Source organism: Prinia subflava, chromosome 17 (assembly GCF_021018805.1).
Source record: "Prinia subflava isolate CZ2003 ecotype Zambia chromosome 17, Cam_Psub_1.2, whole genome shotgun sequence".
In the NCBI taxonomy this organism is placed as follows: domain Eukaryota; kingdom Metazoa; phylum Chordata; class Aves; order Passeriformes; family Cisticolidae; genus Prinia; species Prinia subflava.
In genome coordinates, this window is record NC_086263.1 from 1,166,300 (window position 1) to 1,193,231 (window position 26,932).

Consider the following 26,932-nt stretch of genomic DNA (forward strand, 5'->3'; position numbering starts at 1 on the left):
CTGGGTGTGCTCCACATGTGGGGACACATCTCGGCGTGTTCTCCAAGGCCATAAGCTGACTCAGGTCTACTGTGCCGGTATACAGCTAAAAGTCCTGTTCCTGATAAAGACACAGGGCTCTTCTCCACCCTGCCCCGCTGTGAGGATGGATGCTGGCACACGGGGCTCTCCGGAGCTGCCCCGGCCAGGCGGGGGTGGTGATTGTGGATGAGTATCCCTGTCACCTCTGAATACAGTGCTTGAGTGATTTCTGCCGCAAGGCTGGTGAGTGTGTGTGAGCCTGCGAGTCCAGGGAGGCAGAGAGCTGTTCTGGAGGCAGCCCAGGAGATAGGGAGAGGTTTAGTACGGTAGTAAATCAGCAGGAGGCAGCTGGGCTGCCAGGGCTGCATTATAAACCCATCAGACATCTGCAGCGTTCACTTTTATGAGCGTGGCTTTGGGAAAGCTCCTTTTTCCCTGCCTGCCTGAAGCTGCTGCCTCCTGCCTATGCTGCCAGGGCTGGCTGTGGCTGGAGCAGACAGGGGAAAGCCCCAAGAGGTGTTTTCCTCCCAGGGGAAGCCCCAAGAGGTGTTTTGGGCTTTGGCAGTGGGTGGTTAGAGCAAGGGTAATGGTAGTCCCAGTATCATCTCCTGACAAACTGTCCAAGATCCCATTCACCCTGGCTCCTGCAGGGCTGTCTCCCTTCCCAGGATGTCCAGGCTGTGCTCAGGGCTCCCTGCCTGCCCCACTGGAGACTCTGCCCACCTGAGGCTGCCCGCTGGCTGCTGGATAAAATCCAGTTGCTGAGACAGCAAAGTTGTGAGACTAAAGCTCTTGGTGCTCCTCTTTCCTAGTGGTGCTCCTCTTTCCAGCTTTGCAAAGGGGAGGGTGGAAAATCCCCATGTCTTGTGAAGCCCAAATTAGCCAGAGGCCTCAGAAAAGGTTGATGCTACTGCTGCTCCAGGCACGTGCCTTGAATGAGCACCTGTGAACCCCTGTGGCCAGGGACATCTCTGAGCTGTCACTGCTGTGTCTGAGGCTGACTGTGCTGTGCTGCTCTTGAGCCTGGCCTGGGGTGAAGGCAGCTCGGAGGAGAGCAGGAGGAAAATCACAGAATCCCAGAATGGTTTGAATTGGAAGGGACCATCCATCCCACTGCCCTGCCATGGGCAGGGACAATTTCCGCTAGACCAGGTTCCTCAGATGACCACAGTTCCCCTAGGACACCAGTTTGAAACGTTGATTGACCTGGGTTGGATGCTAATGAACCTGTGTTGGTGGAAGGTGTTACTAGGTAGGGGGCATTGTGCAGGAGAGGTAGCCCTGAGGAAATTGAAGGATGAAGCTCCAGAGTGCAGGGCTTGAGTTCATTCCCCGGTTGCTTGAACCTCAACTAAAAATAAAACGAGCCCCTGTGTGTAGTGCAGTGGTGGCTTGGGTATGGCCATGGGTGTGCTTGCCGTGCTGTTGCCACCTTGTAGCCAGAGGCTCTGCTGGGCCCCGTCCTGGGATGCAGATCCCATGTCCAGCTGCCTGGAGCAATGCAGCTCCAGCAGGAAAAGTTGCACTGGTTCCAGCAGTGTGGGTGACAGAGCCACAGGGCACAGGGAAGGAGCAAAGGACCAGCCTTGGTCATTCAGCCCAGCAGCGTGGTGAAGAAGGCTCTGATGGAGGCTGGTTTGAGCTGGAGCAGTGCTTAGGGTAGGCAACACCTTGGCTGGAGAGTCCTCAAGGGTGTGGGAACCAGCACAGTGTCATTCCTGGCCTCTGGAAAAACCCAGGTTGTGAAACCTTGTGGAATGCAAGAGTGCTATTGCTCCTTGGTGTTCTTATGCCCTGAACCTTGTGACTGTGCTCATCTACCTTCTGTGTTTGCGTCTTCTTTTCTATTTCTTGAGAGAGAGAGAGTGTACTATATCTGAATAGGTGTCTGTGTATAAATACATACCTATGGTGGATACCTAGATGTCTGTGTATATGTAGATACAAAATATACTTTATGTCCTTACGCCCATGCCTGTGTCTTTGCCCTGCCTGCAGAAGCGGCAGATCCTGGTGACGGTGATCGAGGTGTGCCTGCCGCTGCTCTTTGCCGCCATCCTGATCGCGCTGCGGCACCGCGTGCACTCTGTCAGCCACCCCAACGCCACCCTCTATCCCACTGAGTCAGTGGATGACCTGCCCAGCTTCTTCTCCTCCCAGCATGCCAGCAACCCCTGGGAGCTGGCCTATGTCCCCTCCAACAGCAGCGCCGTCCGGAGCATCGCTGAGGCGGTGGAGAGAGCTCTGCCCATCAACATCAGAGGTGAGCAGAGCTGGGGCTGCCCCCTCCACCTCAGAAATTGATGTGGATCTTTACTCTGAGCAACCTGATCCAGTGGAAGATGTTCCTGCCCATGGCAGGATCTTGGATGGTCTTTCATGTACCTTCCAGCCCAAACTATTCTGTGACTGATTCTAAATCCTCATGCTCTTGGTTTTTTTTTAACTTTTTTTTAACCATTTTTTCCAAACTTCAAGGCTACAGTTTTTGGTTGTTTTTTTTTTTTTTTTTCACTAAAATGACAGAATTTTGGGTTGCTTTTTGGTCTCATTTTATTGCAGTTTCCATCTAGAAAAATATCACCCTAAAACAGTTAAAGGAGGTGGCACCGCTTCCCTGTGAAAGAGTATTTTTGGAAATCATTTGGCACAGAAAATTTTAGCACTTGGTGTTCCAAACTGTTAGGATTTTCTGTGGGAAAGCTGACTCCTACTCTCAAGGAGGAAGAATGTCTGCATGCATACACAGGGCAGCATCCTGTGTAACTCCCCCGTGTCTGACAGCAGGCGCAGCACACCCCTCCTGTCCTGGCCCCAGCGATGCTCCTGGCGACGGCTGAGCAGCAATGCATCCCTGCGTTGCTGTGCTCCATCCCTGCATCTCCCTGTTCTCCCCTCCGCAGCTCAGGGCTTCCCCTCGGAGCGGGACTTCGAGGAGTACGTCAGGTTGGACAACCGCTCGGGCAGCGTCCTGGCCGCCGTCGTGTTCCGGCACCGCTTCCCGCACAGCTCGGCCCCGCTGCCCCTCCAGGTGAGCGAGGGCGAGGTGGGGACACATCCCCCCCCGGTGTCATCCGAGTGTCCCCGCAGTCTGTCCCAACCCCGCCACCCTCCCCGTGCCCCTTGCAGGTGGAGTATGAGCTGCGCTTCAAGTACAGCCCGAGGAACGCCCCGCGCAGCGAGCAGACCGGGCTGAACCCCAACCTGGACCGCGACTGGCACACCAGCTACCTCTTCCCGCTCTTCCAGCTGCCCGGGCCCCGCGAGGCCAAGTTTGCTGATGGGGGGACACCAGGTGAGCACAGCTCAGCACATGGGGTCACCTTCCTACGGCACCTGGCAGGCGCTGAGCTTTTAAAGAAATTGGTTCGTTTAAAATAAATAAATAAACTCATTTAATTATAATGAAGTATTGATTTATATTTATACCAGCATTAAATGTATATCTGTGTAAGGCAAACAAACAAATATTTGTTTGTTATATTATATAATTATATAATTATATATTTATTTTATATAAATACAGGCAAGTGATTAAATATTTATATAGATATTAAAAATTTACATATAAATCTTTATGAATACATAAATGGTTTGTATCATACAGTGTATAGATGTTTATATTCAGTTTTATGCATATATAAACAATTCAAATAATGTCACAATTTAAATTAATATTTAAATAATAATTATTAACTATAAAGCTTCTTACTATTTATGTATATATTAAATAATATGTCTTTATTTTGTTGAATTATTATTTATTATTTAGATATAATTGGACTACATTTACAATTTTGTTACATTTCTTATAGCTCTCCTTTATTTAAATATGATCCTGTGACCTCATGAGCACTGCTTGGCCTCTGGGCAGCTCTGCTGAGCAGGGTTGGATAAGAATAAATTTTAATGTGCATGAATAATTTCAAAATTTAATTTTTTTCCCATTTCAATTTTTAATGGAAATTTTATTTCACGAGCCAAACTGCCCAGTGTTTAGTGTACTGCTTAAGTACTTGAAAAGTAAATAGAGCAGTTGTGTGGTTTGAGGTGTCTAAGGGCAGCCAAACCACTGGCAAAGCAGGAGCCAGCAGGAACATTCATGGAGCTGGTGCTGGCTTAGGACCGGATTTTTGGGAACTTCTGTGGTGGCAAAGGGAGTATTTGCCTTAGTGGGATTTCTCCCTCTGTATTCGATTGCAATGTCCAGGGAGAGTGAGGGCAACAAAGTGGGCGAACAGGTTTTGCTCACAGTGTGTAAATAAAGCAGAGCCCCAGAGTGTTTGCTCAGTGCATGAGTTAATATCAAACAAAGTTCCCAATCTCATAATTCCACTTTTATCTTCTCTCTTTGTGGGTCATTTTAGCCGACTGACTTTCAAAATGTTCATTTGGGGTTTTGTAAGAGAACTTAAGTTCCTGTTCAGGTAATGCTTGGCAGAAATTCCACTTAAAAATAAGCTATTTCAAGTTTGTTATCTAAAGCTGTGTCAAGAGAGGTTTAGATTGGATATTAGGAGAAGGTGGTTCACCCAGAGGGTGCCCAGGCTCCTCAGGGAAAGGGCACAGCCCCAAGGCTGCTGGAGCTTCAAAAGCCTTTGGACAGTGCTCTTGGGGATGCACAGGGTGGGATTGTTGGGATCCAGGGCCAGGGGTTGGACTCATGATCCTTCTCACTTCAGAGATGCTGTTGGGAAATGAAAATAGTTTCCGTGTTTTCTAATGCACAAAAATTTAAATCACACATGTGAGTCACAGGATATGCTTTTTCTCACTGCAACCTGTGTAGTATTGTTTATTCTTTTGGTTTACAAAGAAAAAGGGGTGAAACACAAGCCCAGTGAGTGTGGTGGTTGATGGTGACAGAGAATCTCCCCATTACGAAGTCACAGCCATGCTGCAGGACAGCAGCCATGAACAGGGTTTTCCTGGCAGCTCCTTCTAAATGATGGTTGTGGGAGATACTGGTTTGGTCTAGTGGAAGGTGTCCCTGCCCATGGCAGGATGTGGAACAAGATAAGCTTTAAGGTCCCTTCCAACCCAAAGCAGTGATTCTGTGAATTTGCTTTGGTACCAATCCTTCCCCAGCCCTCTGTGTCTCAGTGATGCTTCTATTGCTTTTCCTCTGCCCTCCAATTTTAGTCCCTCTTCTTCTTCCCACGCACTCCTTCCCACAAAGGCTGTTTGTCCCTCCAAAGCCCAGACCCGTCTCTCTTCCCGGTGTGGTTCTTGCCGTGCAGGTTATCTCCGGGAGGGATTCCTGGCAGTGCAGCACGCAGTGGACAGGGCCATCATGCAGTACCACGCCAGTGCCAGCTCTGCCAGCCTGCTGGAGAACATCACTGTGGTGGTGCAGCGCTTCCCCTTCCCAGCCTATGTCAATGACCTCTTCCTGCTGGCCATCCAGAACCAGCTGCCGCTGCTGCTCATGCTCAGCTTCACCTACACCTCGCTCAACATCGTCCGCGCCGTTGTCCACGAGAAGGAGAAGAAGCTGAAGGTGAGCGCTGGGATGTGCTCCCCTCCCTCTGCAGCCTTTCCCAATGGATGATGCCTTTAGGTTAGGAACAAAATCCCTGCTGGACGTAGAGCCAGTGAGCAGGAGGTGAGGATGGCAGCGGATTAGCCAGACCCAGGGAAGAATCTTGCTAATCCTGCTGCCGTGATGAGGCTGGGCTTTACTGGCTGTGCAACCCGGGGGTGCTGGACCACAGACATGGTGTTTCTCCTGGGCTGGGAGAGGGGGTAGCATGTATGGGTTCCTGAGTTCATCGATTCAAGTATTCAGCCTGTTGGAAGGAAGATTTTTTGCCTTTTGCATGTAGAGACCCATTGTGTGTGTGCTGTGGGAGCACCTGGAGCTCGGCTGCAACAGCAAGGCTTGGCTTTCTCCAGTTTTTGGGTGTCCTGCCCTGTGCTGGGTAGCCCCGGTGGCACCGCTGGCACCCTGCTCTGGGTTTGGGCTCAGCTCAGCTCTCTGGGAACTCCTGCAGTGGTGGCAGCCTTTGTTTGGGGAGGTGGGGGACACCATGCCATGCTGGTGGCTGTGCAGGACCACTCTGATGGAACCTGGGGCTGCCACCTCTTTGCTTGTGCCACGAGGCAAAGCCTCCTCCGCCTTGCCCCAGCTGTGCCTGGGGTGTGTAGGTGCAGCCCCAGGTGACACCGTGACCTCCCACAGGAGTACATGCACATGATGGGCCTCAGCAACTGGTTGCACTGGAGTGCCTGGTTCCTCATGTTCTTCCTCTTCCTCCTGGTGTCCGTGTTCTTCGTCACTGTGCTCTTCTGTGCCAAGGTGAGCGTCTGTCCCCAGGCCACGAGCTGTGGGGCAGGGCACAAGGGATGACAGGGCCACTCTGCCATGGGGCTGTCCTGGTGTCCCAGGGCTCCTCCAAACACTGGAGTTTGGGTTTCCCAAACTCAGATGGGCAGTGCTGCCCCACAGTTGCGTTCATGGCAGGGGTGACTCCCCAGGGAGGGAGGTGGTGACTGGAACCCCAAGAACACTGCATTCAGAGCAGTAGCACCCTGCTCCCACAGCCTCTGGAGGGCCTCGAGCTCTCCTCTGGATGTGCCCACACAAGGGGAAGCAGGAGGAGGCTGTCTGGGTGCTGGCCAGAGTGTCCCCTGCCCCTTAGACCCTGCATCACATGAGGGCAATCTGTATTTCCTCCCTCTGGAATGGTCTGGGAGTTTCTGGGTGTTCTCACCCATCTCAATTTGTCTCCAACACTTTGAGAACATCAGGTCTGTGCTGCTAAGGCCACGGCTGGCTCCAGCAGCTCTGGACTTCACAAGAGTTTCTTGGCAGGTGAGCGAGCAGGGAGCGGTGCTCACCAACAGTGACCCCACCCTGGTGTTCACCTTCCTTGCCATCTTCTCCATCTCCTCCATCTCCTTCAACTTCATGGTGAGCACCTTCTTCTCACGAGGTGAGTCCCCCCATGCTGCCTCCTTTTGTTATTGACCACTTAGACTTGGGCTTTTCTTCCCATTTTGGCTGCATTTTCTGCAGAGCATGTAGAAAGGGGTATGGGTAGTGTTGCTTCCCAAACCAGAGCAGTCCAAGGGCTGGACCCCCTCTACTCTGGAGCCAGGTTGGAAGAGTTGGGGGTGTTCACCTGGAGAAGAGAGGGCTTCAGGGAGACCTCAGAGCCCCTTCCAGGGCCTAAAGGGGCTCCAGGAGAGCTGGAGAGGGATTTGAGACAAGGCCCATGTAGGGGTTTCAGGTTTGCCAACCTCATATCTGAGTCACGGCATAAATTAGTGCAGTGGTGTGAATGCCCACTAGAATGATTTACTCTTTTCCTGCCCTGAGATGGGATTAGGAGAAAAAGCAAAGCAGGCTCAAACTTTAAAGGGTATAAAGAAAGGGCCCGGAGAGACAAGACATGGGAAAATGTCTTTCCACAGCAGGTGGAATATTGGGAAGGAATTCTTGGCTGTGAGGGTGGGGAGGCCCTGGCACAGAATGCCCAGAGAAGCTGTGGCTGCCTCATCCCTGGTGGTGTCCAAGACCAGGCTGGATGGGGTTTGAAGCAGCCTGGTCTGGTGGAATGTGTCCTTCCCATGGCAAGGCGTGGGACAAGGTGGTCTTTAGTGTCCCTTCCAACCCAGATCATTCCCTGGTACTATGACCAGCTCCTGTCTTAGGGCCTCAACTGGCTGGCTGGGCCCCAGACTCATCTCTGGGATGGACAGGGGGCTTCTGCAGCTGCTCCCCATGGGTGTGGGGTCGGTGTCAGGCTCCTGCCTTGCTGTGTGGGCGTGTCCTGCCCCCACATAACCATGCTTTGTGCACAAATCTAGAATGTCCCTGGATGGGAAGCTTGTGAGGAGTGCTGGGTGGCATCACCCTGACATTTCCCCCCCTGCTTTTCTCTGTGCTGGCAGCAAACATCGCAGCTGCTGCTGGCGGCTTCCTCTACTTCCTCTCCTACATCCCCTACTTCTTCATCTCGCCCCGCTACGACCTGATGTCCCACAGCCAGAAGCTGGCATCCTGCCTCATCTCCAACGTGGCCATGGCCATGGGGGCACAGCTCATCGGCATGTTTGAAGGGAAAGGTGAGCGGGGCTGCCTGGTCCTGGGGAAAGGAGCATCCCCTTCCTGCCAGCCTGATTTTGTGGTGGGGTGGGACTGGCTTGGTGGAAAGACATCGGGGAGAAGAAGCACTGTCCTTCTTCTTAGAGGTGATTGCTCCCATACCAGGGCTCTCCCAGCTTGTGCCTGTACCCCTGGGCCATGCAAAGTGCCATCCTTACTTTCATTACCAAAGGAATTCTGTTCTAATGGATGGGAACCATTGCATTTCCTCCTTCACAATATATATAAATATTTTATTTCTGTAATTTAAAAGGGTCTGCTGTTGGTTCCAGCAGAGCCATGCATTTACCAAGTGTGGCAGTGGCTCAGTGGCTGTAGTGATGGAGGGGTGATGCTGGAGAAGGGATCGTTTCTTCCCAGGCAGTGGCAGAGAATGGCATGGAAGGAGCACGGTGGGGTGGGGAGCCTCGAGGTGTCAGTGCCTCTTTTCCCTCCATCTGCAGAGGATCATAGAGCTGTGCAGGGCTCCTGCTTATGGAGCAGTGAGCTGGCAGAGGAGCTGCTCTCTGCCAGTCCTGTAGAAGATGGTCCTCCTGGGGCTGCAGAGGTAGCAGTGTTCTGTGTGCCTCGCAGGGACTGGCATCCAGTGGAGGGACCTCATGAAGCCCATCAGCGTGGATGACAACTTCACCTTGGCCCAGGTGCTGGGGATGCTGCTCCTGGACTCGGTGCTCTATGGCATGGTGGCCTGGTATGTGGAGGCCGTGTTCCCCGGGGAGTATGGTGTGCCACAGCCCTGGTACTTCTTCCTCACGGTGAGCACTGCTTACACTCCTTCCCTGGGCTTGAGGGGCGTCACTTGGGACAGTCACCACTTCGGTGCTGTGCAGCAGACTGGTCTGATGGGCAAGGGTGGCACCATCTGGCCACCAAAATCACAGGGTCTGCAGCATGTCCTCACTAAAGGCTGATGCAGCTGTAGGTTTTTACTGTGGATGAAGGTTGTCTTGGCTTTAAATCTCTCTCCCAGAATTTCCTGGCATGCAGGGTGTTCTTAAATGTCTCCAGGCCCAAACAAAGGCATTGGAGAGAAACCCCAGGTGGGAGCAACCAGATCCAGCTATTTGACACCCCCGGGTGCTGCCATGCAGGCAGTCATGGATGACCTGTGTCCCACTGCCAGCCACCACGTGCCGGGGGTGGGTGACAACTGTCACCCCATCAGCTGAGCCACCCTCGCTCTGCCAAGACAAGCACTTGGCATCACCCTCAGCTGCAGCTGCACTGGGCACTGTGGCTCCATGGCTGCAGAGAGGATATGTTCTGTTTGGACACTGGAGATGGATCCTTTGTTATTTGATAGAGAGGCTTTTCCTTCTCCCTTCCAAATTCGCATTCCAGAGTGGTTTCACTTCAGCATCTCACTCCCACTTGGAGTCAGACCAGGGAAACAGAGATGCAGCCATTGACAAAAGCTGATTTTGCATCCAAAAGTTACTGAATTGTTATTCCCACCGGGATTTAAGGTCCCAAACACTTAGTTTCATTCCTAGAGAGCCAGGTCAATCAAAAGGGGCTGTAACTGCAGCAGCTGGACCCCAGGCTGTATTTAGAGTTTCTCAGGGGTTTTGGAGGGGGTGGTCATCCATGGGCTCTCCTGGGCAGAATGATTCTGCCTGAGTGCTTTTACTTCTCAGTGGAATTTTTTTCATGGAGGTGAAGATGTGGAAAAGCTGCTGTGCAATCACAGGCAGTCTTGCTGTAAGGGAGAGACGGGGAAGGCAGGAGGGCAGGAAGAGCTGTTCCATCATGTCAGCCCTGCCTGCTGAAGATGTCCTGGTAATTCCCAGGCCAAGGAGAGTGGAGTGGGATATCCTTGGGAGGTGTCTGTGGGAGGAGGAGGGTGGCCAAGGCTGGGAAGAAGAGATGGGCTCTGCCTGTGCCTGATTTCTGCCTCTCCCTTCCTCCATCAGCCCTCATATTGGTGCGGGCGGCCCAGAACTGTTGTGGGGAAAGAGAAGGAGGAGGAGGAGGACCCCGAGAAAGCCCTGAAGAGTCAGTACATTGAGGAGGAGCCAGCTGACCTCGTGTCAGGCATCAAAATAAAGCATCTATCCAAGGTACTGCCCAGCAGGGCACAAACACACCATAATGTTGGTTTTGTTAAATCTGTTGCCTGCAGACAGCTTTTGTATCCTTGTGCTGCCCTAGGGCTGGGGATAGCTCTTCCCCAGAGCTGGCTGCATTCTGTGGTGGGATGAAGTGCTGGGTACTTAGAGGTGCAGTGACATCTGTATTTAACTTGTTGACATCTGAATTTAAGCTGAATTAGAACTGTTGTCTACTGCTAACACCCTGTGGGCATCCTGGACTGGGTGAAGCTGAGGCACTTGCCTGAAGTGCAGCACCAACTCATGGACGTGATCTCCACAGGTCTTCAAAGTGGGCAGCAAGACAAAAGAGGCAGTGAAGGACCTGACAGTGAACATGTACGAGGGGCAGATCACCGTCCTGTTGGGACACAATGGTGCTGGGAAGACCACCACTCTGTCCATGCTCACAGGTAGGAGCATCCTGCTGCAGGAACTGACCCTCAAAGACGAGCCAGACCCTGTCTCTGAGGGCATGGAGAGGTTTTTGATCTTCCTTAGAGCACCTTCAGTTTGCTGAGCTATTGGCCAGGAGTGCCAGAGTAGTAAGAGAGAGATGGAAGGAGCATGGGGGATCCCTGCTCAGCCCCCCACAAGAGTGAGCTCAGCCAGTAGGTGAAATGACAGCCAGGTTTTGTGCTGGAGAGCCATGAGAAGAGATTGGACCTGCTGTAGGATTGCTCTCTGTAGGCTTTGCCATGATAAGGCAGCTAAGATAGAACTGGTGTTTGTCATTCTTGAGCTGCTGGGCTCCAGGATACTATTTTGGCACGATGGACACAGTGACCTTTAATGGTCCTTTTCTGTTCCCTATTGCTCTGAGCAGCCGCTGGCAACTCAGGGGGCTCATGAGACCTTCCTGGAGCTCTGCCCTGACCCTGCCTGGCTCTCTGCACATCTCAGAACCATGTTTGACCTGCCTGTTCCTCTCCTTTTTGTACTGGCAGGCCCAGTTCCCACCTGTGGGTGCCCTGCAGCCCGTCCTGCGGGCAGGAGGAAGCTGTTGTACCCCAGCCTGAGCACGAGACAGGCTTACTCTGGTTTTTGGCAGAAAGCTGGGCAGCAGGGGGGGATGCTTGTCAGGACTCTCCAGATTTCCACTAGCTCTTAGCCACTGGAGTCACCCTGAGCTGCTGTGTCCTGCTCCCCACAGGTCTGCACTCCCCGACGGGCGGGCAGGCCTACATCAACGGCTACGAGATCTCCCAGGACATGGTCCTGATCCGCCGCAGCCTGGGGCTGTGTCCCCAGCACGACGTCCTCTTCGACAACATGACAGTGGAAGAGCACCTCCACTTCTATGCAGGGGTGAGCCTGGCACTGAGCAGGGGGGCAGGCCTGGGGGAGGCGCCTGGGCTGCTGGAGGTCAGGAAGTGTGGTGAGATTTATCAAGTGGGTCCAAACATGATCAGAGGGTAGAACGTCTCTGCTCTGGAGCCAGGCTGGGAGAGGTGGAGGTGTTCACCTGGAGAAGAGAAGGCTCCAGAGAGACCTTGGAGCCCCTTGCAGTGACTACAGGGGTTCCAAGAGAGGGATTTTGGACAAGGGCCTGGAATGACAAGACAAGGGGGAATGACTTCACACTGAGAGAGGGCAGGGTTAAATGGGATATACAGAAGAAATTCTTCACTGAGGGTGATGAGGCCCTGGCACAGGGTGCCCAGTGAAGCTGTAGCTGCCCCATCCCTGGAAATGGCCAAGGCCAGGTTGGACGGGGCTTGTAGCAGCCTGGTCTAGTGGAAGATGTCCCTGCCCATGGCAGGGCAGTTGGCCTAGATGATCTTAAAGGACCCTTCCAACCCAAATCGTTTTGTGATTCCATGATAAGCAGAACAGCCCTTGCATCCTCTTCCCACCTCATCTGCAGGTGGAGGAGTAGAGGGTCCCAGACAGCACAACTCCATGAAACCACCCCTGCCAGCTGTGCCAGCTCCTGCAGGGGTGGACAGGAGTCCATCTCTGCTTCCTCACTTTCCTGTCTGTGCGTGGGGGAGGGAGTGTGGTGGGGTTTGGCAGCCCTGCAGGTGGGCTCATCCCTCCCTTCCCCTGTCTGGCAGCTGAAGGGATACCCACCCTCCAAGTGTCCTGAGGAGATCAACCACATCCTGAGGATCCTCAACCTGGAGGACAAGCGCCGCTCCCTGAGCAAGGCTCTCTCCGGGGGCATGAAGCGCAAGCTGTCCATCGGCATTGCCCTCATCGGGGACTCCAAGGCAGGTGGCTTTGGTGGTGCACCTCGCACCTGGGGCCAGTGCAGGTCCTTGGGGTGGCACTGAGGCTGCTCCTCATCTATGGTGAGCCAGTGGGAGAAGCAAGGACAGCAGGGAATGGGCAGGAGCACCCCCACTCTGAGGGCCATGCCCTGAGGCTCTGCTGTCTGGTAGCTGCTCCCCAAGATCATTGCTGTGAGGCCAAGGCTCTTCCTGGGCCCTGAGGTTGTCCCCTCCTGTGTTGCTGGGCCTCTCCCAGGCCTTTTTGACCTGCACCCCTCTCATGCGTGCAGGTGGTGATGCTGGATGAGCCGACCTCGGGGATGGACCCAGCCTCTCGCAGAGCCACGTGGGATCTCCTGCAGCAGCAGAGGAGCAACAGAACCATCCTGCTGACCACTCACTTCATGGACGAGGCAGACCTTCTGGGGGACCGCATAGCCATCATGGCCAAGGGCGAGCTGCAGTGCTGTGGCTCCTCGCTCTTCCTCAAGCGCAAATATGGTACGGGAGCAGCAGCAGGCAGTGCTCTGTGTCTTTTGCTGGCCAGGGAGGAGCAGCAGGGGATAGAGAACAGGGAGGGGATCCACTGCTCCTTGCCTGATGGCTGGTTGTTCCCCATCCTGCTGTTCAGCCTCTCCTGAGGCCCATCTCCACATTTGCTCTTGCATCGTGTCCGTGTCCGGTGCAAAGCGGTGCCTGTGCGTCCCTCTCTGTTCCAGCCCCAGGCCGGGCTGGGCTGAGATTGACCCTTCTCTCCCTTCTCTCGTGGCTCCCCCCAGGGGCAGGATATCACATGGTGATGGTGAAGGAGCCCTACTGCAACCTGGGGGAGATCTCCCGCCTCATCTGCCAGTACGTGCCCAACGCCACCATGGAGAGCAATGCCGGCGCAGAGCTGTCCTTCATCCTGCCCAAGGAGAGCACACACAGGTAATGGCATTGTCCTCTGCTGCTCCTCCCTGAGGAGGACTCCTTGTCTTCACACACTGTCTCACAGGTTTGCTGGAAAGGGGAGCTGCTCCCTGCATCAGTGTTGGTCATGGAAAATGGGATTCAGTTCCTCCTGTGCTGCTGAGGGTGGCACAGATGAGGCAGGATGTTCTCACTCTGAAATCAGGTCTATGGACCCAGGAGGTCAGGGGAACTGATTGTCTCCATCTGCTATGTTCTCATGAGACTCCTCCTGCTGCTCCCTCCTGGTCTGGAAGCACCAGGAGGAGGACGTGGAGCTCCTGGAACAAGTCCAGGGCTGGAGCCCCTCTCCTCTGGAGCCAGGCTGGGAGAACTGGGGGTGTTCACCTGGAGAAGAGAAGGCTCTAGGGAGACCTCAGAGCCCCTTCCAGGGCCTAGAGGGGCTCCAGGAGAGCTGGAGAGGGACTTGGGACAAGGGGTGGAGGGACAGGACAAGGGAGAATGGCTTCCCACTGCCAGAGGGCAGTGTTAGATGGGATATTGGGAAAGAATATGTGGCTGGGAGGGTGGGGAGGCCCTGGCACAGGTTGCTCAGAGAAGCTGTGGCTGTCCCTGGATCCCTGGAAGAGTCCAAGGCCAGACTGGATGTGGTTTGGAGCAGCCTGGGATAGTGGAAGGTGTCCTTGCCCATGGCAGGGGGTGGGATGAGATGGTCAGTAAGGTCCATTCCAACTCAAACCCTTTTTGTGTTTCCCTGATTATGTGATAGCCGAGGCAAGAACACACAGCCAGTGGAGCCCAAAACCTGCTCTCAGGACAGAGGTGTGCTCAATACCACAGGTGGCCCTGGGTTGGATGCAGGACTCCAGCCAGCTGCAGGACTGATGCCCAGAGGGTCTTTACCCCTGAGTGCTCCCTCCCACGAGTGTTGGTGTCTGACCCTCCCTTCTCCGCTCAGGTTTGAGGCCTTGTTCACGGAGCTGGAGCAGAGGCGGGAGGAGCTGGGCATTGCCAGCTACGGTGCCTCAGTCACCACCATGGAGGAGGTGTTCCTCAGGTAGGTGCAGGGATGGCCAGTGCCCGTGTGCTTTGGTGGTGTCCAGCACAGCTCTCTGGGGCACTTGTTGGCTTTGGTCTCTTGGCTTTGGCTTCCCCAGCTCAGAACAGCTGTATCCTGCCTGGATCTTTGTTTCATCACCCGCTTTCCCTCCTGGCACAGGGTTGGGAAGCTCGTGGACTCCAGCATGGATATCCAGGCCATCCAGCTGCCTGCTCTGCAGTACCAGCACGAGAGACGCTCCAACGACTGGGCCATGGACGACTCCAGCAGCCTGAGCGGCATGACGGACATGACGGACGACAGCGGGGCGCTCATCACCGAGGACTGCTCCAGCATCAAGCTCAACTCCGGGGTGGGTGCTGAGTGCAGCAGGAACGGGGAGGGACGTGTGAAGAGCTTTGAAGTAGGGTTACCAGGTGGAGCCTCCCCCAGGGTTGCTCTTTTTGCTTGTGGTTTGGAACATCAAATTGAAAGATCGAGTTGGAATCTGCATCGTTAGGACAAATGATTTTTAGGGTTGCTCACTTCCACTCGCTTCATGTTAATCTTGAGGTCTGAGTTGCTCTTCAAGGTGATCTAATGTGGTTTTCCACCTGCTGTTGTTCCATCATAGAGGTTTTCCAGAAGGAAGATGAGAAAATCCATCTTCCTTCCCTCGCTAGGCTCATGTTCCAGTTCCCTGGCAGCCCTTCATGCCCTGCTGGCTCAGCACCTGTGATCAATAACCCTTGTCTTCTCAAGGGCATGTCTCAAAGGCAGAGGGGGAGAAGGATGTTGCTGTGTTTGAAAAGCACAGAAGGTGTTTGCAGGGGCTGGGCTGGGCACTCGCAGCTGTCTCACCTGGTCACTGTGGCTGACAGCCGCCCTGCAGTAATCCTGTTTGGGAGCCCCAGCTGCTGACAGGTGGAGGAAGCTAAAGGTCATGGCTAAAGCTGCTCTTAACACCTGAGATCTCAAAGTGACTGGGACTCGGTCAGAAGCCATGGAGTTGAATGTGCTGGAGCTGGGCAGGTGCCCTTCTAATCCCTTTACAGGCTTAGCTAGAGAGCAGACTCTGCTGCGTGCTGGCAGATGCATACGGGATGGGGGTGGATTGACATCATCCTTTGCATCAGCTGCATGGGGTGATGTGTCCACAGCTGGCAGGGCTCACCGTGACCCGGCCTCTCCCCTTGCAGTTCTACCTGTGCTGCCAGCAGTTCTACGCCATGTTCATGAAGCGGGCCATGTACAGCTGGCGCAACTGGAAGATGGTGGCGGCGCAGTTCCTCGTGCCTCTGATCTTCACTGCCTTTGCCCTCATCGTGGCCAAGACCTTCCCGGGCCCACGGGACTCGTCCCTGCTGCGCCTGACGCTGGAGCCCTACGGCCAGACCGTTGTGCCCTTCTCGGTGTCGGGCCCGGAGGGGCTGCCGCAGAGGCTGGCGGAGCAGTATGTGGAGCTGCTGGATGCCCAGCGTCAGTCGCCACTGGAGGTGCTGGGTGAGGGCTCAGGGAGCACCCCTGGAGTGGGTGGTGCCTGGCGGAGTGTCCAGGGGCCGCTGGTGTGGGTGGTTTAGATCCCAGCTGTGGCGTATCTGATGCTTTCCTTTCTGCGTGGGAGTGTTGCATCACTGGCAGGACCTCTCCTCACCTGAGCAGAGCTGTCCTCTCCATAACCCCATGTTTGTGGCCACTGTAACAGGCTCCCCAGGGAATGGTCACGGCCCCAACGCTCCTGGAGCACAAAGAGCTTTGGACAATGCTCTCAGGCACAGGGTGGGATTGTTGGGGTGTCCTATGCACGGCTGGGAGTTGTACTCCATGATTCTTGTGGGTCCTTTCCAACTCAGAAGATTCTATGGATCTGTGTTTCTGTGATCAGCATTAGGGTGGGCCACCAGGGCTGAGTCTGCTTGGGGTCTTTTCCAGTTGGCCTCAGTTAGCTCTGGTGTGATGGAGCCCGCCCCTAACAGTGGTGGTGTTTTGCAGGTGGGCTGGAGGAGTACCTCATCTCCCGAGCCTCTGAGGAGGGAGGAGCCTTCAACGAGCACTACATTGCAGCTGCCTCCTTCGAGGGCACGGGGAACCGCACGCTGGTCACGGCACTCTTCAACAACCAGGCCTACCACTCCCCGGCCACCGCCCTCATGCTGGCTGACAGCGCCATCCTCAGGGTGCTGGCGGGCCCCAACGCCTCCATCACCGTCACCAACTACCCCCAGCCCCGCAACATCACCGAGAAGGCCAAGGACCAGCTCATGGAGTACGTGCGATGGTGGCACAGGGCTCGCTTTCCTGCTAGGGCTCAGGGCTCCCATGGGTGCAGCTTGGCTTGGTTGTACTGGGGTCAGTGGAGGAGCCAGGCTGGAGCTTCTCAGACCCAGATATAGCTGTGATTGCACTCAGGAGGTCAGGGCAGCAAAGCTGTGGAGATGACCTCCCTGTTGAGCCTAGCAGCCATGCACATCTCAGAGGCTGGCTGTTCCCCTCAAGATACTGACTGAGGTTAGTTTTTCCCAGGTGCTCATAGTAGGGAAGGCCATGTGGCCATGCTCTTCACAAAACCCCACGTCCAGGGCCTCTGAACCTCACCTAGACCAGAGGGGCCGTGTCTGGGTCCTCACCAAGGCAGGGTGGAGGTTTGTGGTGTGCAGGATGGGCTGTGCCTGGGAGATTATTGTCTCCCTTGAGTGTTTCTTCAGCATGTTGGCAGAGTGTAGCCTCTTCAAGAAGTCCAGTGTGGGTGTGCTGGCCACAGCTTCAAGAGGAGCATGTGCTGATCTCTGCTCTCTGTGACCAGAAGCAGGACCCAAAGGAACAGCTGAAGCTGTGTCAGGGGAGGGTTAGGCTGGAAATCAAGAAAAGGTTCTTTCCCCAGAGGGTGCTGGCACTGCCCAGGCTCCCCAGGGAATGGGCACAACCCCGAGGCTGCCAGAGCTCCAGGAGTGTTTGGACAATACTCTCAGGGATGCCCAGGATGGGATAGTTGGGGTGTCTGTGCAGGGGCAGGGGCTGGACTGGATGATCCCTGGGGCTCCCGTCTAATGGAGACTATTCTATGATTCTGTGCTGTCCATGTGTAGTCAGCATTGGTTTGCTGAGATGTCCCTGCCCTAAGGTGTCCCTCTGTCCCCACAGAGGGCAGACTGGGTTTGCCATTGCCATCAACCTGCTGTATGGGATGGCCTCCCTCGCCAGCACCTTCGCGCTGCTGCTGGTCAGCGAACGCGCCATCAAGGCCAAGCACGTCCAGTTCGTCAGCGGCGTTTATGTGGTCAACTTCTGGCTCTCTGCCCTGCTGTGGGACATCATCAACTTCCTCATCCCTTGTGCTCTGATGTTGGTGAGTCACCCCTGGCACCCCAATGCCCTCCCCATTGGTGGGAGTGCTGGGTGCTGCTCCTCTGGGATGTGTGTGCGTGCAGGGAGGACAAGGCCACTGGCACTGGCTCTGTAGAAAGGACCAGCAGGAAAGCTGTCCCTTGGTCCTGCTGGGAGCTGGACCATGGCCAACCAGCTGGGACAGTTGCCTCTGGCAGCTGAACACTTTGCTGTTGGGACTAAAAAATGTTAAATCCGTGGGATCTTGGAGAGGAGTTCCCCAGATCTGCCTTTCTGCATCCCAGTCTGCAGAATGGGCCTCCCGTGGGGACAGCTGTGGGCTGCTGGTAGGACCCGTCCATGAGGGGTTGTCTGGGTCAGCGGAGTGCCGGTATTACCCTGGGCCACTGGGACAAGGAGACATCACCTGAGGTCAAGCCAAATGTGCCTTCTCCCCACATTGCTGTGCCCCAGGTGATATTCCAAGCCTTCAACGTGCAAGCCTTCACCCAAGACAGCCACCTCGTTGATGTGATGCTGATCTTCCTCCTTTATGGCTGGGCCATCATTCCCCTCATGTACCTCCTCAGCTTCTTCTTCTCGGTGGCAGCCACAGCCTACACCCGTCTCACCATCTTCAACATCCTCTCTGGCACTGCCACCTTCCTTGCTGTCACCATCATGAGCATCCCAGGTGGGTCACTGCCCTCTGTACCTGCCCACCCAACAAGGGGCTCTCTCACCCCAGGGCTGTTCCCATAACAGCCATAAAATCCTACCACAATCCATTCCTACCCATTAAATGTGACAAAATATGTTTGGTTTTCCTCTAAGCTTGGCAGTATCAGGTTTTTTTCCCCCAAACCAGCAGTCTCTAAGCCATTGATCCACCTCTTCTCTTTCAGAGCTGGGCTTGGTGGACCTCTCCAAAACACTGGATAAAGTTTTTCTCATCTTACCCAATTACTGCTTGGGCCAGTGCATCAGTGACTTCTACCAGAACTATGAGTTCATTCAGTTCTGCACCTCCTCTGTTGAAGCCATCTTCATCTGCAAGGCCTTCAGTGAGTCTCTGTGTCCTCACCTGGCCAACCCACACAGCCTCAGTGGGGGTTTGTGGTGGTGGAAGTGGGCAGTATCATGGGGCCTCTGCCTGGGCAGTAGCTGCAGGTACCATTTTAGAGCAAAAACTGGGCAGCACATTAGGGCAAACATAGGAAAAGGTTCCTTAACTGGATCACCTCACTCATGATTTAGAGGAAAATATGGGCTAGGGGATGTTTCAGAGATGAGTAAAGAAATCCTAATCCCAAGATTGGTGTCCTCTGCCTCCTTCCACTGGGCATCTTCTGCCAGATCTCCTCCAGACCCAAATCCTCTTGTGGGAAGCATTGGAAAGAGCTGTGGGCAGGGAGCCAGTGTGGGATGGAAATGAGCCTGGCAAAGCTTTGGGCTCACAGCTTCCTCTGAAGTTCATCTGCCCCTCCCCAAAGTGTGGATTGATCCAGGAGTTGATTTTGTTCCATCTTTCCTCAGATATCAGTTATCAGATGAACTACTTTTCCTGGGAGACCCCTGGGATTGGGCGGTACCTGACCTCCTTGGCTGTCCAGGGTTTCTCCTTCCTCTTCCTCCTCTTCCTCATTGAGACAAACCTTCTCTGGAGACTGAGAACTCTGGTCTGTGGCATCTGCAGGCGGAGGAAATGGGTGAGTGAGGCACGTGGGAGGGAGCTGTGCCCTCCAAGCCCAGCCCAGGAGTCCCTGTGAGCTGGAGACGGGCCCTCTTCACCTAAATCATCTTCCCAGGGAGCATCCTCGGAGCTTGGAGGAGCCAGTCCTGTTAAGTGTATGGATTGGCAAAGGGAGCGAGGCATCCCAGAGATGCCTGATGGAGGGGATGGATCCTGCCAGGATTGGGAACACTGGAGGAACCCATTCATCCCCCAGCAGCCAGATGACACAGAGTGTGTCTTCCCCCTGTATTCAGGTGGCCCTGCTGAACAGGGTGTCTGTGCTGCCAGAGGACAGGGACGTGGCAGATGAGAGGAAGAAGGTTTTGGAGTCGCCACCAGAACTGCTGTCATCTCTCAGCAGCCCTCTGGTCATCAAGGAGCTCACCAAGGTGAGGCGAGGTGACCTGAGCATCCTGCTGCTGTCTGAGCCGTGTCCTCTTGGGGCTGGCAAAGCCACTGCCTGCCTTGCCCTGCCATCAGGCAGTGACACGTGGCTCATGTGTGGTCTCCTCCAGGTCTATGACAGCCAGGAGTCCCTGCTGGCAGTGGACAGGATCTCCTTGGCCGTCAGCAAGGGGGAATGCTTTGGTCTCCTTGGCTTCAACGGAGCAGGCAAAACCACCACCTTCAAGATGCTGACGGGTGACGAGAGCATCACATCGGGGGACGCCTTTGTGGATGGCCACAGCATTCTGGCCAACATCAAGAAGGTACCCAAGGCTGCAGAGGCGAGGGTGGTGTTGCAGACTGTCCCATGTTTGGCTGGGCTGAGCCACCTTGCAGGTGCCTCCAGGAGCACATGGTTGCAGTTCCAGAGGCAGAGACAATATCCCAGGGACATTGTGTCCTTGACTAGCTCAGTTCTCCATTATCTGGCCATGTGGAAGCAGTCTCCTCTCCACTGGGATTACAGATGTGATACAAATGGAGGCCAAACCTGGTGAGAGTAGCAAACCCTTCATCAAAGGGTTTATCTCCATAGTTAGAAATGTGGAGAATATTGGAGGAGGGTCTCTAAAATTAGTGTATCAAACCTTTCCAGACCTCTGCTAGGGGTCTCCTTGATGGGAATTGCCCACTCCATTTGGAAGAGATGAGCAGGGGTTAGGCTTTTGGTCTAGTCCTTCCTCTACCACTGTCCCAGATTTCACAGAAATTTCAGAGACCTGCCCGTGAGCTGATTGCCGTGCGCTCCTCTGTGCCCCAGGTGCAGCAGCGGATCGGGTACTGCCCGCAGTTCGACGCCCTCCTGGAGCACATGACGGGGCGCGAGACGCTGAGCATGTACGCGCGGCTGCGCGGCATCCCCGAGCGCTACATCGGCAGCTGCGTGGAGAACATGCTGCGCGGGCTGCTCCTGGAGCCGCACGCCGACAAGCTCGTCAGGACCTACAGGTGAGAGCAGCTGTGGAGGAGCTGCTGTCCCTGCTCTTGCACCGTGCTCCGTGTGCTCATATTGGGTCTCTGTCCCCATCCTCACTCCCATTTTCAGCTGGAGGTTGGACTCCGTGATCTCGCAGGTCGTTCCCAGCCTTGGGAACTGCTGTGGTGGGTCGGTTGGTTAATCCTGGAATGCTGCAACCTTCCCAGAGAGAGAGGTCTCGCAAGAGACAGCCTTCAGAGTGTCAGGACAATCCTCTGGCTGCTGGGCAGCCTCAGCAAGGCACAGCCTGTGCCTGCAAGTGATCAGCTCTTAGCAGTGTTATCAGCTCTGCTTTGCGAGGCAATCCCAGGCTGACTCAGGGACAGAGGGACAGGAGAGTCATGTGGCAGTTCCACAGGGCAGCCTTTACTGTCCAGCACCCTGCAAAGAGGGTCGGGGACACAGCTCCCTCCTGAACTGGGCAGAAGCTGGGGTATTTATGGGGGAAAGCAAGGGTGGTACAAAAGGGAAAAAAACAATGGGTTAGAAAGAATCTACATGGGTGTATCAGAGCATTATGGGAACTCGCCATGACCAGGGAGAACAGCCTCATCTAAGGGTTCTCTCTCCTGGGAGGGCTGAGATGAGTTTATCACGTTCTATTCAAGGGACATCCCTCCAGGGCAGAGGCTTGGCAGGCTCATCTGCCTCCACAAAACCTCATGGTTCTGTGATTCCTCTGCAGCGGTGGGAACAAGCGGAAGCTGAGCACTGGCATTGCCCTCATTGGTGGCCCCCCTGTGATCTTCCTGGATGAGCCCTCCACTGGCATGGACCCTGTGGCCCGGCGCTTGCTCTGGGATGCAGTGACACGGACACGGGAGTGTGGCAAATCCATCATCTTCACCTCCCACAGGTGACCCTTGGCTGGGCAGGGCTTGGCATGAGAGATCAGGGAGAGTGGTGGGATCCAAGGGATGGGACACACCTCCAGGGCCTGGTGGGTGGGCATGCACTGCCTGCCGCCAGTGGCTGGCTTTACCCAAATCTCTCTCCTCAAAGAGTCCAGAGAGAAGGGAATACACCTCCAGCTGCTTCCCAGAAGCTTCTGCTTGTGTCCTGGTGCCTTGTCCAGAGAAGCTGTGGCTGCCACATCCTTGGAAGCATTTAAGAGCATGCTGGACTGGGCTTGGAGCATCCTGGGATAGTGGAATGTGTCCCTGCCCATGGCACAGGGTGGAACGAGATGAGCTTTAAGGTTCCTTCCAACCCAGACCATCCTGGGATTCTCTGAACAATTCCTCTCCTTCCTGCAGCATGGAGGAGTGCGAGGCGCTGTGCACACGATTGGCCATCATGGTGAACGGGCAGTTCAAGTGCCTGGGTAGCCCCCAGCACCTCAAAAGCAAGTTTGGTAGTGGATACACCTTGCTGGCCAAAACCCAGAGTGAGGAGGAGGGCGAGCTGCAGGCCTTCAAAGCCTTTGTGGAGAAGACTTTCCCAGGTACTGTGAGCTGCTGGAGTGGTTGCTGCCAGAGCAGGGGCAGGGTGCTGGGTGTGAACTTCAGCACGTTCCCTAACACAGAGCCTCTCCCTGCTCAATTCCCCAGGCAGTGTCCTGAAGCACGAGCACCAGGGCATGGTGCATTACCACTTGACCAACAAGAACCTCAGCTGGGCACAGGTAAGGGGGCACTGGGCACCTTTCTCCTGCCTCTTCCCATTGTTTTGGTGCTTTGCTTTTGGTGGTACATCCTCGCCAAGCTACATTCTGCTGTGGGAACGTGGCACAGGAGGGCATGGCTTCCCTGTGCTGGCACCATCCTGCTCCTGCCCCTTGGCCCCAGGAACCCCTGGCAGTGGCTTCAGATGGTCCCACAGAGGCTGTGGCAGTGGCTTTCTCCAGCCACTGATCCTGAGGGGTCCCAGCCCAGGGACACTAATAAAACCCACAGTACAGATATAGTATGTAACCCTCTGCATACAGTATACAGAGTTACGTACAGAGTATACATAGTATATCTCTCTGTATATACTGTCTATATGTACATTATCTATATGTAAATACATGTATACTATACAGAGATAGTCATAGTATACAGATAATTTTCATATGCAGTATCTAAGTATATATATTTGTATATCTGTATGTTATATGCACTGGATGTAGTGTATATAATATTCTCTATATTGTATATATACACCATATACTGTGTTATATACTCTATAGGGTATATGGTAATACTCTATACAGATTATATACTCTGGAGTGTATACTCTGTATCAAGTATGTAGTATAGTTTAGAGTATGTAGAGAGAGTACATAGTATACAGATTATATAAAAACTATGTATGGGATTATATAAAAACTAGAAAGGGTGAGTTTGTAAATATGTATATTATATATAGCTCAGTATAAAAATGATGTGTATGCTGGATACAGATAGTTATGTATAATGTACACAGTATCCTATAGAGTTATTTCTCTATTATATACATATTCTATATATATAATGTGTTAGCAGAAACCTTGGGCAGGGATTCAAACCCAGATATGTGTGTATGTATATAAATACACACAGATACATATACATATATACACATATATATATGTATTTGTGTATATATATGTATGCATTTATCACTTAAAAATGTGTAAAACAATCATATCCACATCATATATTTTTAAATGGTGTCAGATACTCCTGGCTTCCCCCACTCTCCTCCTGCCAGGGAAGGTGTCATTTTCCTGGGTCTCCCTGGAGAAAAGCTTTCTCTGCTTTCCCTGCCTGGAGGCACCCTGTCACAGCGTGGTGTTCTCTGTCAGCCTGGGGCTTGCTCTGTCACAGCTTGGGGTTCCCCCTGGGGTCCTGGAAGTCCCCCCACACCGAGTCACGCTGCCCTCATGTCCCTGCGCTCCCTTGCAGGTCTTTGGGGCCCTGGAGAAAGCCAAAGAGAAGTATCGCCTGGAAGACTACTCAGTGAGCCAGATCTCCCTGGAGCAGGTCTTCATGAGCTTCACTCGCTTCCAGCACTACACAGAGGACAGAGGGAAATGAGCCCTCCCGGTGCCCTTCGTCACGGACTGGCCCCCAGCCTATACATAGTATATATAGAGACAGTAATTTATATATCGGCGTGTCTTAAATACTGTATAAATGTAAAACTTTTCACCGGGGAGGGGTGAGAGGATGGCAACGCTCCTGCTGCTGTCACTGCCTCTGGGCATGCGTGGGTGTTCACATGTGACATTGCCATTCTCCAGCCTTCATCCATCCAGCAAAAAAAATCTGCCCAAAAAGCCGGGAGGAGCCTGGATGGGTGGAGAGGGGTGTTGGACTTGGGCTGGCAGAGGAGGAGCGGGATCCCCTCTGCTCCCCTCCTCCCTGCCCGTCGCTCACACCCGGTGCGACGCTGCCCGTGGTCCTCACCCGCGTGTCCGTGTGTTGTTCAGTGGTTGCTCATGGGTTAGCAGGAGGCTGTCACAGAGCTCAGATCCAAACCGTCCCTGGGGGCAGCAGGATGCACTGGGATTGCCCGTGGGAGCGCTTCGTGTCCAGCCAGAGGGGATGGCTTAGCTGCTGTCTGGCACCTGCCTGGCATGGGAAAGAGGAGGCTCTGTCTCCTTTAAGGGCTTGGGAAAACTCTCTCCTCCTGCCTGCTTGCCAAGCCTGGCCCGAGGAGCTGGCACTGGCCCCAGCCGTGCAAGGGGAGCTGTGTGGTGCCAGGAGCTGGCAGTGGGTGAGAGGTAGCACGGTGCTGGAGCCAAGCCCAGAGCTCGGCCCAGGAGCAGCACGTGATGGGCACGGCTGGGGAGCCAGAGCTGGAGGCAGCGAGGGGTGCCCAGAACGGTGCTGGGATGGGCGGGGGGTGCCACAGGGTCCCTGGGGCTGCTGCTGGGTTGAGTGAGAGGTGCTGCAGGGTCTTGGCTGTGCTCTGTAGGACAGGTGTGAAGTGTCACAGGGTGCCCAGGGACGCTGCTGGCCTCAGCGTTGTGTCCATGCAGGGGTTCTGCCAGCAACACCGCCCCACACTGTGCAGTGCAGCCATGGGACCAGTTTGAAGCCAGCAATGCCCTCACTGTGCCCATGTTCTGCTGAGCTCACCCCTTACACCCCACACAGCTCCAACCAAACCATATCTGTCCTACATCCCCCTCCTCATCCCCATCCCCTCTGCCCCTCGCCAGGCTGTGCTGGCAGCAGGCAGGGAGCAAAGGCCCTGTCCTGCCCCTGCCTGGTTCCAGGATGCTGCTGGGCACCAGCATTGCCCAGTCCTGCCTGGGCCCAGCTGGAGGAGGCAACTTCTTTTTGGAGTTTCCCAGTGGCTGGGTTGGGGATTTTTTGTTTGTTTGTTGGAAATCTGTGTTGATTCTTGTCTGTCCTTAACTAGTCCCTGTGTCACCTGGGGCAGCCCTTTCGGTGCTGCCCCATGATCAATGCAGAGCTATTTGCACTATAGTACTACACACAATTGCACATAACTAATTAATATTTATGGCAAGGGGGGCTGATTCCCTCCCAGTGATTGCATTGTCAGGGGTTGGGTTATATTTTTGGGTTGGGTTTTCATTTTTTTCCTTGTGACTGACTCATTCTTTCCTGTTCCATTTCTTCCCTTTGCCTAATGTTGTTGTTCAGAACGATGGTGCATCATGTTACTAAGAATTTCCCCGGATCTTAAAGATGTGTGTTTTTATTAGTCAGCAGCCACCAGGTGAATGGCCTCCCTAGACAATTTGGAGCCCTGTGGAGCTGCTGGCAGGGAGGGATTGCACCCTGGGAGCATCCTGGTGGGCAGCAGCAATGGGGAATCCCAGCACCAGTGACTCCCAGGGAGAGAAGAAAAAGGGATGCTTTTTGCTGGGAGAGTGGCTGAAGTGCTGAAACTCCCAGTAACTATTTTCTGGAAAGGGAAGTACAGCAGGATGTAGCAGAGCCTCCCAGGCTTTGCCTGGGATGGGGAACAGTGGGAACGTGGACGTTTCAGGGTGTGAGATGCAAAATTGCCACAGGCTAGCAGTGCCCCAAGCCCAACAGCAACAGTCCATGTCCTGTTGGCTCTGGTGCCCCCAGTAAGGCTTGATGCTGGGGTGAGGACACAGAGGAAGCATAACCCCCACACTGCCCCTGATGCCATAGCAGAGCTGGTGGGAGAGCCCACAGCAAGGATAACATCCCCTGCCTCCATCACTCTGGGACGACCCTGGCCTCAATGAAGGAAGTGCTGTGGAAGCAGCATTTCCCTGTCCCAGGGGGCTGTAACACCGTGCCTGTCAGCAAGGCAGGCACTGTGGGCTGTGCATGGTGCTGCTCCTGATTTCAGTCACAGCCACAGTGCCAGGCGTGCCAGCCTGGGGCAGGGAGCAGGACCAGGAGTGCTCCATGGCAGGTGCTGCCAGGGGCACAGCTGCTGCTGGCACTGCTCTGGCCTGCCAGGTGGGAGAAGCAACACAGCTCCTGGGCAGCTTCTCTTCCCCCCTGGCTGCAGTGTGGTTGTTATTCCCATCATAGGAATAATAAAAGATGATTTTTTTTCCAGTGGGTGTTTCCTGGCCTCCTTTGGAATCAGACTCTATTCAGGCTGTCCTGGCCTCCTGCTCTCTGCTTGGGGAGAAGGACATGGGGGTCAACGGGTGTCCTGTAAAACCAGAATTGGAAAGGCTCAGTCTGGCTTAGAAAAACCCATCAGCAGAGTTTTTCTATAGAAGCAGAAGTTGGGATCCCCATCCTTTCAACCTCAGGCAGCCACAACTATCCTGTCTCAGCTCCCCCAAAGAACCACAAGGTGAGGGGGATACCTCAAGCTGGTGCTCAAAATGCCTTTTGGCCTCCATGGCAGTGGGCAGCTGGCCCTGGCACTCCCATTCCTGTGGCTCTGCCCAGCTACATGCTGCAGCCCAGCTCTGGAGCACGCCAGAGTGCTCAGCCACTGCAGATGCCCATATGCCACCCCCCTCCAATCCCAAACATCACCTAAGACAGCACCAGCCCCGGAAGATGAGGCAGCACTGGGGCAAGGATGCAGCTGCATGGAATAGGAGCTCCAACCCCTTGAATCCACAGAAGCCAGGTTCCCACTGAGCCACAAGTCAGCTGGAAGTATCCCCTGTCCAAGGCAGGATG

At 54.4% G+C, this 26,932-nt stretch overlaps 1 protein-coding gene across 2 annotated transcripts in view; it reads left to right on the forward strand.

The window, feature by feature from the left end:
* ABCA3 (ATP binding cassette subfamily A member 3) overlaps positions 1-25,484 on the forward strand; it is a 31,395-nt gene extending 5,911 nt beyond the window's left edge. For both annotated transcript variants that reach the window (XM_063414535.1, XM_063414534.1), the window contains exons 3-31: positions 2,020-2,284; positions 2,925-3,052; positions 3,151-3,316; positions 5,262-5,521; positions 6,203-6,319; positions 6,836-6,956; positions 7,918-8,091; positions 8,705-8,886; positions 10,045-10,191; positions 10,505-10,634; positions 11,375-11,529; positions 12,279-12,434; positions 12,725-12,935; positions 13,214-13,364; positions 14,305-14,403; positions 14,566-14,758; positions 15,585-15,888; positions 16,378-16,651; positions 17,527-17,731; positions 18,184-18,403; positions 18,615-18,773; positions 19,246-19,418; positions 19,699-19,833; positions 19,960-20,154; positions 20,652-20,839; positions 21,553-21,723; positions 22,124-22,311; positions 22,418-22,491; positions 23,735-25,484. In XM_063414535.1, coding sequence (XP_063270605.1) covers positions 2,020-2,284; positions 2,925-3,052; positions 3,151-3,316; positions 5,262-5,521; positions 6,203-6,319; positions 6,836-6,956; positions 7,918-8,091; positions 8,705-8,886; positions 10,045-10,191; positions 10,505-10,634; positions 11,375-11,529; positions 12,279-12,434; positions 12,725-12,935; positions 13,214-13,364; positions 14,305-14,403; positions 14,566-14,758; positions 15,585-15,888; positions 16,378-16,651; positions 17,527-17,731; positions 18,184-18,403; positions 18,615-18,773; positions 19,246-19,418; positions 19,699-19,833; positions 19,960-20,154; positions 20,652-20,839; positions 21,553-21,723; positions 22,124-22,311; positions 22,418-22,491; positions 23,735-23,866 — 5,073 coding nt within the window. In that variant the 3' untranslated portion in view covers positions 23,867-25,484. The remainder of the gene's footprint in view (positions 1-2,019; positions 2,285-2,924; positions 3,053-3,150; positions 3,317-5,261; positions 5,522-6,202; positions 6,320-6,835; positions 6,957-7,917; positions 8,092-8,704; positions 8,887-10,044; positions 10,192-10,504; positions 10,635-11,374; positions 11,530-12,278; positions 12,435-12,724; positions 12,936-13,213; positions 13,365-14,304; positions 14,404-14,565; positions 14,759-15,584; positions 15,889-16,377; positions 16,652-17,526; positions 17,732-18,183; positions 18,404-18,614; positions 18,774-19,245; positions 19,419-19,698; positions 19,834-19,959; positions 20,155-20,651; positions 20,840-21,552; positions 21,724-22,123; positions 22,312-22,417; positions 22,492-23,734) is intronic.
* Positions 25,485-26,932: the final 1,448 nt, after the last annotated feature.